The following is a 20,205-nucleotide window of genomic DNA, read 5'->3' as shown; positions in this document are numbered from 1 at the left end:
AATGGCTCGTCTGTGGTGGGCCGAAGAATGTCAATCTTTAGTAGCAGTTACAGTTTTGACAATTTTTTGGGGGGGATGTAATTTATCCAGAGAGTGCGTACAAAAAGAAAAAGCAGTGATCTGATGTTTCGTTTCAGCCGCCATTGAGTGATAACACACATTTTAAAGAATCTCCTGTCTCTGGGTTGGAGCGGCGTGGCTGAGCACAGGACAAAACCAAACTAGGCCCTTGTAGAGAGGGGCAGAGTTTGGGATCATGAAAAAAAACTCTTCAGCAAACATTGCACAAAAACCAACATTGCGACAAAAACCAACAAACACAACATTCAATTAAAGACAACAGCACGTCAGCACAGGGAATGGATCTTTAGGATGGGTAGATCACAGGTCAGCCATCATCCAATATAAACAGTGCTTCAACCAGACGTAGCGCACAAGAAGCTTATAACTCGCAACACCATCCAGTTGAAATGTGTTTGGGCTTAAAGAGGGGGGGGTATCATGTTCTCTTCAGGCACATAGTACCATTCTACAACATACTCAAAAAACTATGCTCCCCAATTTTTTTGGGAAAATGCAGCAAATATAAAAAAAACTTAAAAGAAATTTCCCTCTGTAGCACACTGCTCATGACGCTCTTTAAGAAACTCCAAGCTTGTCTGACACACCCATGAACACGCCCCCTTCAGTACTCATACAAACACACAGATTTTGTTTACTTTTGTTTTTCTGTGCGCTGTATTTGGCTACTTTCTACATTTTTGAATGGTTATGAAAGTGAGGAATGCTAACGTACGATCAGAGAAGTGATCTCTCACCTGGCGCACACACACACACACGCACACGCGCACTTGTCATTGCTTGTTTGGAGATGGTCACCGTGTGTGTATGTGTGTGTGTTTGCCCCTCCCCCATAGCCCATCCATGTCCAACCATCACCACCAGGGCTGAGGTGCACGTTTCAGCTGACTTCAGGGTCGTAGAAGAGGTGACCAGGGCTCACCTCCAAGCCCAAAGCCCCCCCTGTTGTCACCAGACCATACTCAATGGTTACCACGGCCACCATGTCGACGATGACAAAGCCAACAGGGGATTGGTCAATAAAGTTGAATCGTTATAGATAGAAATATTCTTCTTAGCAGCCAGTTCACTTGGAAGATGTGTCACGCTTATGGAAGTCATTATGAGTTTGAAGAGCTAAGTAGATGCTAATTAATTACAGCAGCTTTCATTTGTATGCCAAAAAAATTAGTTTTGGTTTAACTCAACCGTCATTGATCATCATAGTGCCACCTATTGGTAAAAGGAAATCATAGCCATTATATTTGCACAGAACATTGCAGGAAAGTTTGTGATATAATCCTTGAAAAAGGTCAGCTATGTCTCAACACTTTAAAATTTCTGCCGCACCCCGACATGCAACACAATTCAACGTGGGCCACGTCCCGACATGCGTGTGGTTGCGAGGGCCCGTTCAACGGTGCTTGGAGCTGTAATTATTATTGTATCTATTATAACTATCTAAAGCTGCTATGACACCAATATTTTGCCTTTTAGTATCAATAAAGCCTACTTACCAACAGGGTTGTCATTCTTTGGTGCAGCAGCAGCAGCAGCAGCAGCTTTTTGCTTCACAGCTACAGGAACCATCTCTTTATAAGTGATGTGTGGAGCAAAATTGTAAACAGATTCCTCTAGAGCTATGGTTCCTATAGATCTGTCAATCTCCTCAAATAATCCATCCTGAGCATTATGGCCTTTTGGTACGTCGTTCTCTGATTCGTCCACAGGATCGAAAGGAGGCAATTCTTTTGGTGCTTCATTTGTTGCTTCCTCAAAAACATCAAAAGCCATTTCATTTGGTGTGTTTAAAGGTTTTTGAGTATCAAGAACAAGAACAGTAGGTTCTTCAAGAGCAGAGTCCTCATTTGTCAGTTCATCAACAGCACCAGGTTCTTCTGGAGCCGGTTCTTCATCAGTAAATTCTGGAATAATAATAGCACCAGGTTCCTCTGGAGCCGGTTCTTCATCAGTAAGTTCCTCAACAACAACTGGTTCTTCATTTGTCCATTCTTCAATAACAACAGCACCAGGTTCCTCTGGAGATGGTTCTTCATTAGCAATAATAACTGGTTCATCATGTGTAAGTTCATTAATACCAATATCACCAGGTTCACCAGGAGTCAGTTCTTCATTAGTAAGTTCCTCAACAACACCTGGTTCTTCATTTGTACGTTCTTCAATAACAGTACCAGGTTCCTCTGAAACCGGTTCTTCATCAGTAAGTTCTGCAATAACAACAACAGGTTCTTCATGTGTAAGTTCTTCTATGACAACAGTACCAGGTTCCCCAGGACCTGGTTTTTCATCAGAAAGTTCTGTAATAACAATTACACCAGGTTTCTCAAGAATCGGTTCTTCAATAATAAGTTCCTCAAAAACAGCACCAGGTTCCTCTGGATCCAGGTCTTCATCAGTAAGTTTCTCAACAATAACTGGTTCTTCATTTGTAAATTCTTCAATAACAACGGCACCAGGTGCCCCAGGAGCCAGTTCTGCATCAACCGGTTCCTCAACCACAATAACTGGTTCTTTTTGTGTAAGTTCTTCAATAACAATATCACCAGGTTCACCAGGAGTCAGTTCTTCATTAGTAAGTTCCTCAACAACACCTGGTTCTTCATTTGTACGTTCTTCAATAACAGTACCAGGTTCCTCTGAAACCGGTTCTTCATCAGTAAGTTCTGCAATAACAACAGGTTCTTCATGTGAAAGTTCTTCAATGACAACAGTACCAGGTTCCCCAGGACCTGGTTCTTCATCAGAAAGTTCTGCAATAACAATTACACCAGGTTTCTCAAGAACCGGTTCTTCAATAGTAAGTTCCTCAAAAACAGCACCAGGTTCCTCTGGAGCCAGGTCTTCATCAGTAAGTTTCTCAACAATAACTGGTTCTTCATTTGTAAATTCTTCAATAACAACAGCACCAGGTTCCCCAGGAGCCAGTTCTGCATCAACCGGTTCCTCAACCACAATAACTGGTTCTTTATGTGTAAGTTCTTCAATAACAATAGCACCAGGTTCCCCAGGAGACGGTTTTTCATCAGTATGTTCCATAGTAACAACAACAAGTTCTTCATGTGTAAGTTCCTCAATAATAACAGTCCCAGGTTCCTCAGGACCCAGTTCTTCATCAGTAAACCCTTCAATGACAACAACAGGTTCTTCATTTGTAAGTTCCTCAACAACAACAGCACCAGGATCTCCAGGAGCCGGTCCTTCATCAGTAAACCCTTCAATAACAGCACCAACTCCTTCAGGAGCCGACTCTTCATCAGTGAGCCCTTCATTTGCAACAGAACCAGGTTTTTCAGGAGCTGACTCTTCATCTGTAAGCCCTTCAATAACAACATTAGGTTCTCCAGGAGCCAGTTCTTCATCAGCCAGTCCTGCTATAACAGCAGCAGTTGCATGTTCCTTTGATGTTGTCGACTCATTAGCAGTTTCTTTAAGAGAAATCTTATCAGCATCTTTGGGGGCTTGTTCATCTGGATCTAGTTCATCAATAGCAATCAGATCAATAGTTGACTCCGTAAGTATGTGTTCTTCTTCCCCTGTCTTTTTATTTTCAGCATGAGGGTCAATAGGTTTGTCCTCCTCAGTCATCTGAAGAGGAGTATCATAATCGTTACCAGGACCCTTCTCTTCACTAGGATTGAAAATAGGTAGCACTGAAATATCTGCATCTAAAGGTTCCATTTCTTCTTCTGATGCCTCTGAAGAAACAATCTTAAGATCTACAGCTTGAGGTTCTGGGTCATCTTCAGCTGAAATCAAAGGAACAATATGAATCAGATCTTCATCCAAATAAAGCTGTGTTGTTCCCTTCGCAGTAAATTTGATCTGACCTTCTTCACTGACAATGAGCTCTTCTGGAAGAACAAGTAATTCATTTCCGTTGACTTCTTTAGAGGAACTGTCCTCTTTATCGTCTTCTACAACAGGGACAAACACTTCATTATCTTCTGTTTGTTTAGGTAAAGGTTTCTTCTCAGTGTTAGATTTCTGTGAGCTTTCTGGTGAAGATTTTTCTGCTTCCTCAAGTCCTGCAGAGATGACAATAGTTGATGTCTCTTCATTTGTGGCACCAGCAGGTTTGGTCGAGTCATTGGGTTCAACTTTGGGTTTAATCTCAGAAGACAACTGTTCTGGAAGATCTGCAGAATCCTCTGAGAGTTTGTCTTCTGAAACACCTGGAGGATTATCTGGTAGTGAAATCTGTTGAGCTGGATTTTCCGGAGATGTCATTTCTACCTCTGTGAACATTTCTGTTCCGGTTTTTCTCTTTAAAACATGGCCTTCGGCAGCCACCGCAAGAACATCAGCAGCTGGTTCTTCTAGAACTTGGATTTCATCCTGGCTCTCTTCAACACCAACGTCATCTCCATTCTCTGAAACCTCAATAATTCCAATTGAACCTTCTGAAAGGGGATCATGAAGATCATCAAGCTCTGGGAGAACCGTTGGTGCGTCTTCATCTATAGTTTCATCATGAGGCCATTCCTTTAGGGCAGCATCTTCACGTGAGCTCGTCCCAACTATTCCATCAGAAACCAGATCAGTGGCAGGATCTGGATTATTAACTATTTCAGCTGGTTCCTCAGAAGATGTGCTTGCTTCTCTAGCATCATCTGGATTGTGTTTCTCTATTAGAGAATCTGCTTCTACAGCAGGGACAGTGGACTGGCCAACATCAGCAGCTGCATTAGAGAAAAACATCAACAATTTGTCCTTATAGAAGCTACAATTTTACTGTCAACTTAATAAAAGAGACAGAGAAAAATAATTTAACATTTTTATCCTGTAAAAAAACCTTTACCAACCCTTTATTCCTGCTGTATACCTTGACACTTATGCCTATAGGACACAGTAATAGTTCCAGCAAGATTCATTTTGTCCTCTTTTTGAACAGCATGTTAAACTGAGCTTTCGTTTATTCAGACAAGGTTTTTCAGGAATTTGTGTTTAATCTCCCGACATGTTTCGACTGTCAACTGCCTGTCTTTGTCAGAGGAGTTCTGCTGATCACCTTTGATGGTTCCTTTGAAGTTTCACTTGACTTCCATGTAATAGTTCCAGCGAGCACTGCCAATCTTTTCTGACGAAGACTGGCAGTTGACAGTCAAAACATGTCGGGAGATTAAAAAATGAAATAAATGAAATCTCAACATATTCCTTTAACAATTTGCTAGGCCTATTACACACTCTGTAAAACACACAACAGCTAATCTGGTAAAATCTTAGATACACAGCAAAACTTCACCACAGTTTTACCCATTAATACCACGCTGTGAGTTTGATCACATGTGACGGTTGGAAGAGGTTGGTGACTTACGTATCGGTGCTGATGAGAACAGGTGAGCCCTGAGGATCAATGCAAGGAGACACCAACAGGGACTCATGAACATTATGTCCAGCTTCTTTTCTTCCCTGACACGAGTGCTGCAGTCTGTGAATGTAAGTGAATATACCACAGAGCTGCAGCACATGTGTAATATCAGCAGGGCATGTGGTGAAGTGTCACAGCACATGCATGTACTGGTGTCATTGAGTGTGGGGGGAAGATGAGACAAACCTAATGAAATATAATCACCTTAGTATAAAACAGTAGTTCGTTCTCATCTCTGGAGTTTGACACCATATGGATCTCTGCCTACGTTATGGTTTTTTCACCTACAAATACTCTGATATGATTAAAAACAATGATTAAGGGTTCCTGTTTGGTGGAAAAGCAGCATTAAAGTTCATACAGTTTGCTTCTGGGGTGTGACAATACACTAGGTTAACGATAGTTTTTTTGTAAAGGAAAAAAGACAAAAATAAAACCTTGCGATACCACTCATACCCTCGACTATACATCCGGTAATGTTTTAATATCACAACATCTTGTTGCGCGAGATATCGTTGCACCTTTATTTACTACATTGTCTTCTTTCAGGTGTTAAAAGCTTCAGGGATTTTATTTTACTTAGTTTTACCAAAAATGCAACACTCCTGAATGACAAAGTAACTGTTCACTCTGGACACCAGTTTGTGTTTTCAAGCTCAGCCATTAGTAGACGTAGAGTTACGGGACGACCTGAAAATATTTAGCAAAAAAGGCACATTTCAGCTCATGAGTTAAATAACCATATTACTGTACTGTGTCTAATGTATACTGTACATTAAAGAATATTCAAGCCTTTGTTATACATCATTCTCATTACCAATGTTTTGATTAGTGCAAACATTATTGGACAATAAATATTGTGCCTTCTTTTTATACACTCATGAAACGACACGTTTGATTTTTGTAGATGTGAAAATATCCCAAGTTGCTTTTCTCAAGTGTTTACGCAACTTTCCAATCCGTAGTTTATGTTCCTTTCTAATGTTGCCCTATTTGGTTGTTTTGTATTTCAACTTCACAAGAAGAATCATAATCCTATTAAATCAATTTAGCAATTTAAACAATTTTCTTGCTTTTAATCATAGCTTGAGATGAACAAAAACTGACATTACAGAGAAGATAATGTCTGTTGTGTTTTGTGTGTATTCACTGGATGTTGCCTGTTAGACGACATTTGAATCATTTTCATTGTTTAAAAATATTTTTAGATTTTTTTTTTTTTTAAACTACATTTCCCTTTCTTTTTTTTTTTTTTTTTAGACATTTTGAAGATTTGCCCCAATCTGAACCAAACTGCTAACCCCTCCAAAAAAACATGAATCACAAAAAATTGACGGTTAATTCTCAGGCTACAAATAAAGCTGTGCATTGATGACGGATGTTTGTGAAAACAAGCTTAAGGCGCACATTTTTCCACAGTGAAGTTACCATATTTATTTCTTTAAGTGCCATTCATGCATATTTGGGGACGGGAGGGGGGAAGGGGGTGGATTCGACAACTCTAATAACACTTGAATTATTTTTTACAGCACTGAACGAATACAAAGAGTAGCTGTGTCACCTCATTGGACAAAAAAAGTAATAAACCGTGCAAAAACAAACAAACAAACAAAAAAAAAGACAAACAGGAGAAAAGAAACGACGAGAAGACAAAATCAGAAAAAAAAAAACAGGAACGTAAAACACAAACCAAATATATATTATCAACACTGAAACACTGAATGTAGAACAATAGTACAAGTAAAAGGTAGTGTCACACGAAAAGCCAACGCATTTTCATCACATATATACAATATAGATATATACATACTGTCCACCCTCTGATTGGGCGATAACAAAATACTCTATTCTTCTCCCCCTCTCTGGTTCAGGAGGAGGATCCGCCCTTGGCCTTGATACCCCAAACCCCGAGAGGAAACGAGGGATGATTGAAAAGACACGTATGTACAAAGCACAACAACACACCAGCACTGGATAAAACAGGCCTTAATCAGCATGTCGGCAGTTCTCTCCCATTTTGTAACAAGGCTTTTTTTTTTTTCACATCTCCTCGTGTCGTTATAATATAATCTCTCTGGCAGGTAAATGTCTAGCTGTGAAACTTGAAACGGGCGTCAGAAATAAAAGACAAGAAAAAAACAAACAGTCTCTCAAACACACACAATAAACTGAACAGGTCATTGTCATCACTTTTTCCCTTTTAGCAACATGCATTTACTCATTGTGTTTTCTGTGTTTTTGTGTGTGCTCAGAAAGTAGCTTTTTGTGTTCATTCTTCACCTGGAAGAGGTTAAACACTTCACCTTCACACATCCAACGTGCTTTAAAGAGTCAACACGAGCGTACGTCAATCCTTTCTGCCGTTATTTGAACTCCTTTGGTCTACGTTACCATCGCTTCTTTAAAAATGTGAGCTGAAATCATGAGATCCTGGCAGTTGAGTCCATAAAGTCCACAACTCCTACAAAACAATCAGGCAGAACCAACAGAACAGAGCTATGATTGTCATCCAAATACAAAATAAAACCATCATCAAAGGAAGTGCTTGAAATTCTTTGCTTGAGAATACATTTCAATTCAGCGCTAAGTTAACAGAGAAGATTTATGGAGCTGTCATGAAAAAGGAGATGCTTCATTGTTTTGCTGCCTTACTTTAAAGGACACATTGACTAAAATGTACTTTTCCATTCATGGGATTTGAAAGCTAAAATAGATTCTGTTTTTGAACTACAAAAGTACCAAAACATGAGGACAGGTTGTGAATAATGGAGGAATTGATGCTAGTAGTTTGAAATTTAGTAATTAAAAAAAAAAGAAAAAACGTTTTTAATGGGCAATGCTTTGAAAGTATTTATGCAGTTATTCGATCAATCTTATGAAGGCAGTCAACACAGCGCGGGTAAAGCAGTCATTTCAGATGTATGAGCATTAGTTTGGACAAAAGGTGAAAAATATAAATTCAATAACTATCAGGTATAAACAGGTACAAATAAACCTTATTTTTAAATATTAATTTTTGTTTAGACTTGGACCAAACAAGTTAAACTGACAAATTTGAACCAAAAAAACCTGACAGTAGAAATGTGACAACACTTTTAAAATAGTTTTGTTCTTAAAACTAAACTCAGAGCTGATAGAAAGTTTTATTTATCTGTGGTTAAGCCTGTGTTCCAATAAAAATTCAACATTCTGAAGCTGTATGTTTTGTTTAAATGTCTGCATTCGTTTACATATTTAATAACTGCACGTTTCCCAACCTTTCCCAGCTCCATGAATCCCACTTTGAACTTTATGTGAATTGAAACATGAACAATACAAGTAGAGGTTCATCATAAAGACATTTACAGTTTCCAGTCATGAATTGACTGGCACCAGTGACAGCTTTTATCTGAACCAGCGTTGCCAGATGTAGCTGAAGAATTCCTGTCGATCCATCATCACAATATAAACACAGCCACTAGTTACTGTACCTGCCTTGATGATGTTCTTGCTGTCAAAATAAATATCACTTATCTTTAATGAATAAACGAATCAAGTTTGGGAGTGCATTTTTTTTCCTCTCAACATTGAAACTACCGTGTGTTGAGGGCTTTGCTTGTTTACATAATTAAACGCTGCGTCGAAAGCCGATGTGTGTTTGGGAAACTTCTCCAGCACTTATTGTGCTTCTGCTTCTGTGCTTGTTGTTAGGGAAGAGATGGTTTCAACAATCAGTCCCAACCGTAAATCACACACACGCACACACGCTAGGTAAAGAACTGACAGTCACATTTTTTTTTTTTTTCCCATTTTGATTGTATAGTAGCAAACGTAGCTTACACCCTAACGCTCAAAACTAAACTGTGGGCAGCTTTCATTGTTCACTTTGATGTTATCAGGACTACAAAGCACAACGGTTTCAAGTACGTTATTGGATGTTTGACCAATTTTAAAAGAAATATGTTAAGTTTGAGGCGCTGTTGATCATTAAACAAAGACAACATGAACGGGACAACAGATCTACTGTATAGGCTGGACATTGTTTATGGTCAAGTTTGTGAAACTCAAGAGTCACTAAGAAGGAATCCAGTTAATCCAAAGTGTAATTGTTTAAAGCAGGGGTGGGCCGCAGATTATTGACGGGGAAAATGAGCAATTGCAACATTATTGTGCCCTAGTTTGCACTTCCATGTATGAATGATAAATACAGGAACGCAAGGCACCAACAATATCCAAGCAATAAGTCATACATTTTGTGGAAAAACTAGAGAAAAAATGCAGCATTTTGAAAAATTCAGTTCTTTCAACAATTTGCAATTGAAAATGACAGCGATCATGTAATATAAGCACAGAAAAAGTGAAACCTTGCAAATATCGTGGCGTTTCATTGTATTTGGAGGGGCTGACATATGAAACACTGAAGTGGTGATTAATTTACACAATAATGAAGTTTTCTCTGTCAATACCTTTTCCTGCGGGCCAAAATGAATGCTCTAAAAGGGCACACAAGTTTGACACACGATTTAATATAATTTACACTTATTGGAAACTCACAGAAACTCTGAAATCAACTGTGGCAGCGTGATAGCTGGGGCAAAGTCAATTAATGGCTTTTCATCAACACATATTTAGTGAAATAATTTAGAATCCTTATGCACAGAAAGGTGTTTAAAGCGTCAACATTGAAATGAACTAAAGAACAAAGTGAAAAGAGTTTAACAAAGTAGGTTTCCAAAGCAAAACAAAGACATTTCCTCAGAGCGTTTTGTGTTCAAACCAGTGGAACATCATTCATTTGTCCTGGTTTAACAGGACCACAGTACGCAGTACTTTCAAAACGCCCTGGCCAGGGGTGGGATTTACACAGCTGATGTCTGATTGGATTGGCCCGGACCGCTCCATCCAATCAAAAACAGTCCTCTACCAAAGCAGAGCGTAGAATAATCCTTTTAATTATTAATTTGTTAGTAATGGTAGGATGAAGCTAATTTGACACTAATAGTGCACATTTTTACCTCATTACTACCCTATTGTATAAGGTAGGAACCATTTGAGGCCAAAGACCCTCAAAAAGTAACACATTTACAGTCCTTTCCTCCAACCTAATAAGGCTTCACTTTACTTTAGGTGATGAATTTGAAAATAGTATAAAAGCAACAGTGTTAATGTTAAACTATTTTTGAAAAACTTACACAATGTGTAAGACAAACAACAAAGTTGGACTTTTTAAAGCCCATCATCTACTGTATGTAGAAGGAAACCATTTATCCAAACGTTTAATTCGCTGTGAAAGTTCTAGTTGCACATTTCCTCATTCTTAAAACTATTTTTCGGGCTCCGACCTATTTCTTGATGGATTCCAGCGGTCCCTGTCCCCCCAGTTTGAGAACCATTGGTGTAAAGCATGCTACCTGACTTTAGAGTCAACCATGCTGGTTTTAGACAGACTTGGCTACAGATTACTTCACTTTGAGTGATGACACCTCGTTTAATGATGAGCAGGCTAATGATGGGAATATGTTGAGTGAGTCTCTGTAAACATGAGCTAACAATAGAAACAACACTCTGGGTTACTTTAGGTCAAACAGCTGATAATAATAATCCTGACCATAATGCTGCCTCCACTCATTCATCTTGAAGTGTTTAGTAGAAGGAAGTGAAAATGAAAGCTGTCCCACTTTGTTTAGAGCCTGATCACATTATTAGAAATAAATGTTTTGACATCACCCTGTTTAATGAATCGTTTTTCTTTTTGTAAACCTTACATTTACCATCAAGGGCCAGCTACCTCCCAGAGTGACCAGTGAGCACCATCAACGTACTCACAGAGACGGCCTGTGCTTCCAAAAACAAAACAACAACTCACAAAGACAGTCACGGAGCAAAAGGGTCAGAGATGGGTGGGGTCTTTGAAAGGTTCCTGGTCGGGGGGCGGGTAGAAGGCCGACCCGAGGAGCGGGAGGTGTTCATCATGAGTCTGTGGGTGATCGCTGCAGTGAACCACGGAGGGCTGAAAGGATTGTCTTCAAAGGAACATGACCTGGTGATGTTTAGTTTGCTTAAACCTGCCAGGACTCTGAAGTTGGACTTAGTCCCAAAGGTTGGAGGGTCAGTGTTCGTCTGCATCCCACCCGCAGGGCTCCTCCACCTGTGGCTGTTTACACCAGCATCATCATCTTCCTCTCCTCAATCCTATTGATTTGCAGAATAAAAGGAAGAAAAGGAGAGAGGTTGTCTAGGACGCTAGACAATGGAGTCCCAGTCAAAGTCATCCTGGATGTCATCAGCTGGCATGCGATGCATCTGGAAGTTTCTGGTGGGTATCATGTGCTGTTGGCTCATTTGTGCATGGTGTCCTGTAGAGACAAGTACGTTGGTTGTTGGAACATGACAAGAACATTAGCCTACCTATTTTACAGACTTTCCCACTGCGCAGAAAGATGTATTTTCAGAAAAAATCCAACTTTTTATGATTACTGGTGCAAGACAGATTGAATGACATTGAATGATGCAGAAGATTGTAGCAATAAAACCAGACATTGAATGGAATAAAAGACATTAAAGTATTCCAATTAACGCAGACAGTCTAGGAGACGTATTGTCTGTCTAAGGCTACTTTCATATTGCAGATAAACGTGACCCAAATCCAATCTTTTTGCCCAGATACGACCTGTATACGATATTTTAAAGACAGTCTGAACAGTACCATTTTTAAATCTGACTCAGGTCGTTTTCATATGTGGTCTGGACGCTGAGTCGCTTTCTATCCAACTCCTACGTCATCACCATGTGAAGACGTCCCTATCCCACCACTGTTGACTCCGACTCCGCAACTAAACAGTCCTCTGTAAAGATGTAGCAGCACACATTTAATATGTAATATGAACGATCACACAAAAAAAACAAACTTTAAAGGTACCAACGGACAGAGAATTGATTCACGTAAAATCTAACGGTATCATGTTTCGGTATCTGACCACTGTAGCTATACTCACGCCACATCTGCCACTACACCTGACTACTTTAATTAGGTAAGTTTAGTGCAAGTTAGACAGGCAGGTACACGTGCGATGGACTGGTGCAAATTTAGAATGCGTGTGTTCCAATATTACTGCATTTGCAAATTTGAAAAGTGCATCTTGGAATCAGTCTTTTCAATAAAACATTATTTCTTGTCTCTACAGTGTATGAATATTTATTATTGGAGGACATATATATATATATATATATATATATATATATATATATACATATATATACACACACCAAGCATGTGTAATATTCTAACTACATTCATCATCGTGGCTCAGGTGGTAGTGGGTCGTCTTCTGATCGAGAGGTTGGGGGTTCGATCCCAGTACCTGACTATGTGTCGAAGTGTCCTTGGGCAAGACACTGAACCCTAAGTTGCTCCCAGTGGTCGACTAGCGCCTTGCATGGCAGTCCTGTCCCACTGGTGTGTGAATGTGAGAGTGATTGGGTGAATGAGCTGATGTGTAAAGTGCTTTGAGACTGCTTCAGTGTGGTGATAAAGCGCTATATAAAATCAAGTCCATTTACCATTTACCATCATCACCTTCACCAATTCAACAAATAATATCTAGCTTTAAAGTAGGGCTGGAACAGAGATAAAAAAAAAAAAAACAACAAAACTAAACCAAACCCAACTTTAGTTTTACTTCACTAAATTTAGCCTTCAGAGAGTTATACATTTTTAAATTTTCCGCATAAAATGGTTTTGTTTGTGGTGCGTTCACTGCTGAAAATAGCAGTATGTTGTCATGGTGGTTCCGGTGATGTGGTTCAGACTTATCACCTGTCATTGTGGGTCCTGCACTGCTCATGGGGGGCATGTGTGGATATCCTGGAGGACCCATCATGGACATGCTCTGTCTGGAGTCCATGTACAGATTTCCTGGTGAGACAAAAAAAAAAAGGAACCTCATTAAAACCTATTGTTGAGTGAGTGCTCACTGCGTTAAATCAATGACAACAGAAATCTAGCAGATGAGTTTGAGGTGAAGGTGCTTTGGTGTAACCTGTGTTGAGGTGCTGGCTGGGTTTGTTGCTGTGCATGGAACCATGGCAAACAGGAGACTGCACTGCCCCCTGTGGCTGGATCACTCCAGTACGGGCAAAGAACTGGTTGATTGATGAGCACAGGTCGGCGATCTGGGTGGGCTCCAGGGACCAGTTATTCAGCTCCGCTTGTCTCATACTCTCTCTTAGTCCTTGAGAACATAAAACACGCATTATATGACACACACACACACACAAACAACACAGAGTGTGTGACCTTCTGTACTACAATGCTTTGGCGATGAATGAAATGCATGACGTTGCACTACCTGACAGTCTGTAGAATATGAACTTAGTAAATGAGAAACTACTTAGACATCAAGCTGAAGCACACACTCGTGATTATTTCGTTTTCATTATGTCTGTAACCTTCACTGGGTGATATTTAGAAACATCCTACGATGCAGTCCGAGGCTGTAAATGGATAAACTGACCTGCTGAGCACAGTGTTTTGGTAATTAAGCTTTGAACGCTGTGTTATTTAATTGAAGAGATCAGTTTAATTAAACCTGTAATCAACTCCACAGTGTCAACACGTCAGCACTCAATCAACCTTACTGTGCTACTGCATTAGCTTTCTCACTGTGTGTGTATGAGCAGACAGGACACTCATCAACAGGGTTGGGGTCAATCCTAATTGTCATCGCGTAATTGATAATTAATTGCAACAATGGTGAAATTATAATTATAACAGGGTTCCCACATATTTTTCACAATGATTTTTCAAAACGATTCCAAAATATTCGACCATATTTCTGAACCACTAAGATCTATTTAAAACCATTAAAGCACAAACATGAGCGGGCGTTTGCAGTGGACTAGTTTACATCCAGCACGGCCAAGGCTCTCTGCTCTCTTCAGCCATTGTTGGTATTTCACATTTGCCAGCCACGTTGCACTGAATGCACATTTTCCATGCATTTCTAAAAGTGTGATATACCATTCTGACCACTGACGCTCCCAGGCTCCTCTCAGCAGAATGTAAACTAACTTATCTGGAGAGTGAATTTGCATCATTTTGTGAGATCTTGTGATTCCTGCTCATTGATGCTGCAGGTACGCAGCACTTTCACTTTCAGATAACGCTTTGGGGTTTAACATATTTTAAACATTAAAAAAAAATGGCCTATAATTCCAAAACTCTTTAATTATTCCATGACTTTTAAAGACTGGAAAATCGTTTTTTCAAATTCCATAACTTTTCCAGGACCGCGGGAACCCTGTTGAAATCATAATTGAACACATACATTGCTGTTGTAATCGGAATTGAATTATAATTGAGTTCAGATAACTGACTTTGTAATTGTTATTTGGCAACTATGTTACAGTTCTATGACATACACATAAAAAGTTATTTATTAAAATGTAATTCAGAACAATTTTTCCCCACTATCTGTCACTTCCCTCCCCCCTCACCTACTGTAGGTGTAACACTGCCCTCTCTTTTTATATCCTCCCTCCAATAAAGTGTTTATTTAGATTGCAATACATACATAGTGTTGACCTTCGACAGCGTGTGCAGACAAGGCAAGAAAAATAAATAAAATTACAATAAATGAAAACGATATAAATCTAGGCGTTTACTGACCAAAAATAGATTCAGACTCCCACACCAAAAATATTAATACCATTATTTTCATTGATTAGCAGGCCTAACAATGTAACCAAGAGATGAGAAACAAACATGATTATAGATAAGGATTTTTTTAAATGTATTTTAAAGCTGATTTAAGACATCATAAAAGAGATGCTAACAGAAAGCTAACACAAGAGGAAGGACATGTTCTATGGGCTTATTTGTTAAATTCTCTGTAATTGAGATTAATTATAATTTAACTTTTGTCATTCAAAATGTAATTACAATTGACTTTCAGGGGAAAATAATAATTTTAATTTTAATTACCGTAAAAAAGAAAAAAATGCTGGTCGCCATACTTGTAATTGAATTGTAATAGAAAGGGGTAAATTGAAGACGTAATTGTAATTGAAAAATGTAATTGATCCCGACCCTGGTATCAGTATAGACTTTCACTTGGAATTTCTGAATTTTTGGAATTTGTTAGGAATAAAAGGCATTAAAACAAGTGATTGTGTATAGTAGCAATTATAGTATTAATTACAATTGGAAAAAAGTGCCGGTCATCGTAATAGAGTTGAAATCAAACATAGATAATTGAAGATGTATTTAAAAAAAAAAGGAATTGACCCCAACCCTGCGAGGCAACAAAGAAATTGTCTTTATACGAGACAAAAGGTAGACGTATACAATCTCATTATTGGTAGTGTCCAAAGCGCACCTTGGAAAGGTGAAAGGTCGACATCAGCCCAGTTATAGCTGCTAGCAATACGACAGCTTTCTTTCAGTGCATCCAGATTTGGGTACCAGTCAGACAGTAAACCTGCAACACACACACACACACACGCGGCACACTGTCCGTAAGAGAGAAAAGTCAGGTAATTTAGGCTCTAAAGCCAAGTTTACTCCAGAGACAGCTTCAGATTTAGTCCTAATTACATATGTTATGAAAAACTGCACAGTTGTAGCTTTTATTCACTGCAGGGGGAAACAATAGGAGCAGAGGATGTGTTTTTAATGTGTTTATAGCTGTGTAGACACTTTTGAAAGGCAATGAAAGAAAAAGGCAGAACCCAAATAAAGATCAGTAATTTGAATTGATCAGTACTGCCGTGTGGCCACTAGGAGGAGCCAGTGGAGTCTGCAAATAAAAAGCTGCTACAGACGACACTCAGCTTGGCTTTGTTCTCAGCAACACACGCACACACACACAATAGGACTGAGGATTTGAACGTTTAGCTGCTAAAACACTTTCTCATACCTCAGTGGATAGAAATACAGGCCAGATCAGAGTCCCAGTAACATGTATCTGTGTTGTTTTACATGCATTTGTGTGATGAAGAGGATGATGAGAAGATTAAATAAAAACACAAGGCGACATTGCATGGCAGCGGAAGGCAGTGACAGACAGAGGGAGAGGGTCTTACCTGTGTTGCAGGCCATTTGTTGCTGGGTAGGATGGGGCTGGTGGGTGAGGCTCTGGTGCTGCTGTCCGTGGGCAGGGTGCTGGCTGTGCTGCGTGTGCTGGGAGGGGTGCGGCGTGTGCTGCTGGGGGTGCTGGCTGTGGGATGAGTGCTGTGGGTGCTGCGGGTGCTGGGGATGCGCAGCGTGCTGGGGGTGCTGGTTGTGGTGCTGGCTGTGCTGGTTGTGGGGGCCACCGTGGGGTGAGAGGTGCTGTGAATGAGGGGAACCGTGACTGGGGTGGACTTGAGCAGGATGGGAAAGAGGCACCTGGCCACTGTTGGCAGAGTGGTTGTTTGGGTGACTGTTGGGTTGGTTGTTGGACAGACTGTTCTGGGTGCTGATGGTGCCACTGGGGGAGTGCTGATAGGAGCAGGAAGTGTGGGTCTGCTGGGAGGAATCGGACGGTATTCCCATTAGACCTGGGAAACAAAACAGAAGTTACTAAACTGTCCATCGACTAATATGATAAAGAAAAAAAAACAATATCTCAAACAAATATGAATATTTCATTGTTAGCTTGCCAAGTGAAGTTACAACCTACAAAATAAAAATTAAGACTAAATCAAACAGTTCTGTCTTTTTGCCAGAAATGTCCAAAGGAAATGACTTCCAGGGGCTGGAAACACACACAGAGCTACTGAGGAGAGGACACACATGGTCACATAAAACTAACATAATTAGAGCGGCAGTTTGAGAGAAATGGAAATATTCAGGTAACAAAATAACCCATATGTAGAAGAAGATTAGGGCCAATGAAAAAAATAAAAATAAAAGAGTATTATTATTATTAATGTTCTGAGAAATAAAAAGTCGGAAATCTGAGAACATTAATATTTGATTTTTATATTATGTTAAGCTTATGTTAAATATATATATATATATTTTTTTCTTTCAGTGGCCCCTAATCCTCTTTTGTAAAATTCTATCATCAATCACAGAATTCTGAATTTATTCTACGAATTCTGATTATGACCACAGAATTATTCTGACTTGATTCTCAGAATTGTCACTTCAATCTCAGAATTCTGACTTTTTCTCTCAAAATTCTGATTTTAATCACAGAATTCTGTCTTTTTTTCTCAGAACATTAATAACGATAAAAAACTATTGAACCAAGTAGCGGCACAAATCCTCTTCCATACACATGGCTCACAGTTAACACATGTGAATGAATAATAAAACCTTAGCAGAGCAAATGATTGGGTTTATTTTGGGGAGGTAGTCATTTTAATGCATTTATTTACTTGGTTTAATATTTTAATGAACTTGAATGAAATGATAAAAAGCATCATAATGAAATTATGCAATTTTCTGTTAATTCAATGGCTTAGTTTTTAAACAAATCACCTAAAAACAAATACTATTTCAAAAGCATTTTGCATGCGCTGTAAAGCAATATTTGTTTTCGCTGCATGACGTTGACACGTTGACATTAATCACAGCCTCTAATAACATTATTACAGAAGCATTACAGGTTATGGTCTGTGAAGAAAAATAAACAAGGCTTTTGCACCAGGGACTGTTTTGACTGTATGTAGTCAAAGATGTTTGACTTCTGTTATGTCACAAAAGTGTTTCTCAAGCTTTATGTATTTATTTTTTACTGCTCACAGACCAGGAAAGGCTAAACATTCTCCTTCCCAAATAATGGCGTACAAAGGAAAAAGACAGCTTTTATGCTACTATTAATTAGGGATGAACCGATACAACTTTTTCCTTTTTTTTATTTCCAATATGATACCGATATTGCGTATCGGCCGACACCGATAATGATCCAATATCAGCATTAGTCATAGTTTTATTGTTTTTTTTTCTTTAATAAAAAAAATAATAATGACTTATTTTGTCGTGTGGAATGTTAGAAAAGGCTTGATGTTACTCAAACAGAACAATAGTCAGCAACAGTAGGAGAAAAACAGGCACATTAATTATTAACCAATTGGTTACACAAATTCTAACCTTCAACACAATATCTACAGTATTTTACAATTGAATAAAATAAATAAAAAAATTATTTGGGGTAAAAAAAAATAAAAAAATCGGAAATTTGAATCCGTTATTCGTTTTCAGGCGGATATCGGATCGAGACACCCCTACTATTAATGTACATTAATAATTTCTGATGATTATTTAAGTCAAACAAAAATAAAAAATACAAGTTCACTGATGTAGCAAAAACCAAAGTGCTTTAATGATCTGATATTTTTTCTTTTTCCTGGTTTTCGTGTTGTTTGCTAAAACTTGCTAAGCCACAGGAAAGAGGCTGAAAGTAAAAGTGAAAAGCCTGACTGAGCCTTCACCTCATTAATAGGCCACACCTTAGGAATGATGTACTCTGAGGAATGCAGACAATGAATTGGGACACAGGTGCTGTTACTAAAAATAATCTTCAAGTTAATCGTTATTATTAAACACCTTAAACGGTTGCTTGATTGCTGGGAAACATTACATCTATGCATGCCATATGCAGCACAGCGTTAACCAAGAGCATCCAAGCTTGAAGATAGAAAAACACCCTGAATCAGCATTAGTTAGTTTTAATCAGAAATAAATCTAATAAACAAAACACTCCATAAACCAGCTTCATTTGTCATAGCTCAAACATTCAATCTGGTTAGAAAAAAAACAACAACAATAAAACAACTGTATGTTTGTAATACTTTGTGTTTCAATCTTAAAAAGTCAATATTTTTACAACACTTTTACTGTAGTGAAAAGGGTAACAGTAACTGTTTGATGGACTTTAATAATATGTGGTGAGTTAGAGCCTCATACTTGTTTTAAAGATAAGTCGGATCAAAGCAAATATTAATTTATTTGTATTTTATTGTAGTTTTTCTGAGTTGTTGTAGGGGATGTATTGAATGTTGTGCATGTCCAGTATTCGTACATATGTTACAATTAAGTGAAATATGTGCGTTTATCTGTTTAAATCTGGCCTACTGTAACTGAAAATGTGATTGAAAAGCCATCGCACAGAGAAGTGTTACTCAACCAGGGGCATATTGTGGGTGGTACTTGGAAACATTTTTCAATCAATTTCAAAACAAAAGCATCAGGTTCTCCATCCCATTTCAAACAAACTCATCTGCACAAATCTTTCCATGAGCAGAAAATACATTTTTGTCCAACTGTTTGAAGATGTAGAAAAGACTGAACCACAATGAAAAACTGGCCGAAAAGTCATGAATACACAAAACAAATGCCTGACATATATAACAGCATGGAGCAAATATTAAGGGGTACTTATGGTAATAACAGAGCTATGCATGATTTCACAGGAAAGCTAAGGGGCTACACAGGACAGAAAGGCTAGAACACTCCTACACATGCACAAGCTCCTCGTAGAATTGGTGCAACAAACAATGGCATCAGAACAGTGGGCAGTCAAAAATAGTTGCTGAAGGTTGTCTATCATAGCAACAGTGGGCCCCCTGTGTTTGGGGGACCCACACCAAGCTGACTTTTTTTGTTTAATCAGGGAATGACTCGGAATCAGTTTTTTTTTTTCCACTGGCTCGAAAAATGCTGTCATCTCCACTCTCTGGCTTCACAGTCCCTGGATTGTCTTTAACAAATTCATTGAGCTCTTCAACAGACACGTCTGGAACGCGAACATCTGCACACCCAACTGCAATCCTCTAAGCGGGTGGGGCTT

At 38.9% G+C, this 20,205-nt stretch overlaps 1 protein-coding gene across 2 annotated transcripts in view; it reads right to left on the bottom strand.

Moving 5' to 3' along the window:
- Positions 1–6,970: 6,970 nt before the first annotated feature.
- The window catches only part of foxj3 (forkhead box J3), a 100,446-nt gene continuing 87,211 nt past the window's right edge, over positions 6,971–20,205 (bottom strand). The window contains exons 8-12 of one of the 2 annotated variants that reach the window (XM_028447314.1): positions 16,511–16,966; positions 15,805–15,906; positions 13,468–13,659; positions 13,245–13,343; positions 6,971–11,784 (exon numbers count right to left, since the gene is read on the bottom strand). In XM_028447314.1, coding sequence (XP_028303115.1) covers positions 11,672–11,784; positions 13,245–13,343; positions 13,468–13,659; positions 15,805–15,906; positions 16,511–16,966 — 962 coding nt within the window. In that variant the 3' untranslated portion in view covers positions 6,971–11,671. The remainder of the gene's footprint in view (positions 11,785–13,244; positions 13,344–13,467; positions 13,660–15,804; positions 15,907–16,510; positions 16,967–20,205) is intronic. The other variant, XM_028447315.1, reaches the window with a different exon arrangement.

This window comes from Gouania willdenowi, chromosome 5, assembly GCF_900634775.1.
Source record: "Gouania willdenowi chromosome 5, fGouWil2.1, whole genome shotgun sequence".
NCBI classification, from domain to species: domain Eukaryota; kingdom Metazoa; phylum Chordata; class Actinopteri; order Blenniiformes; family Gobiesocidae; genus Gouania; species Gouania willdenowi.
Note: the sequence above shows the minus strand (reverse complement) of the source record. Positions and strands in the feature narration are given on the sequence as shown.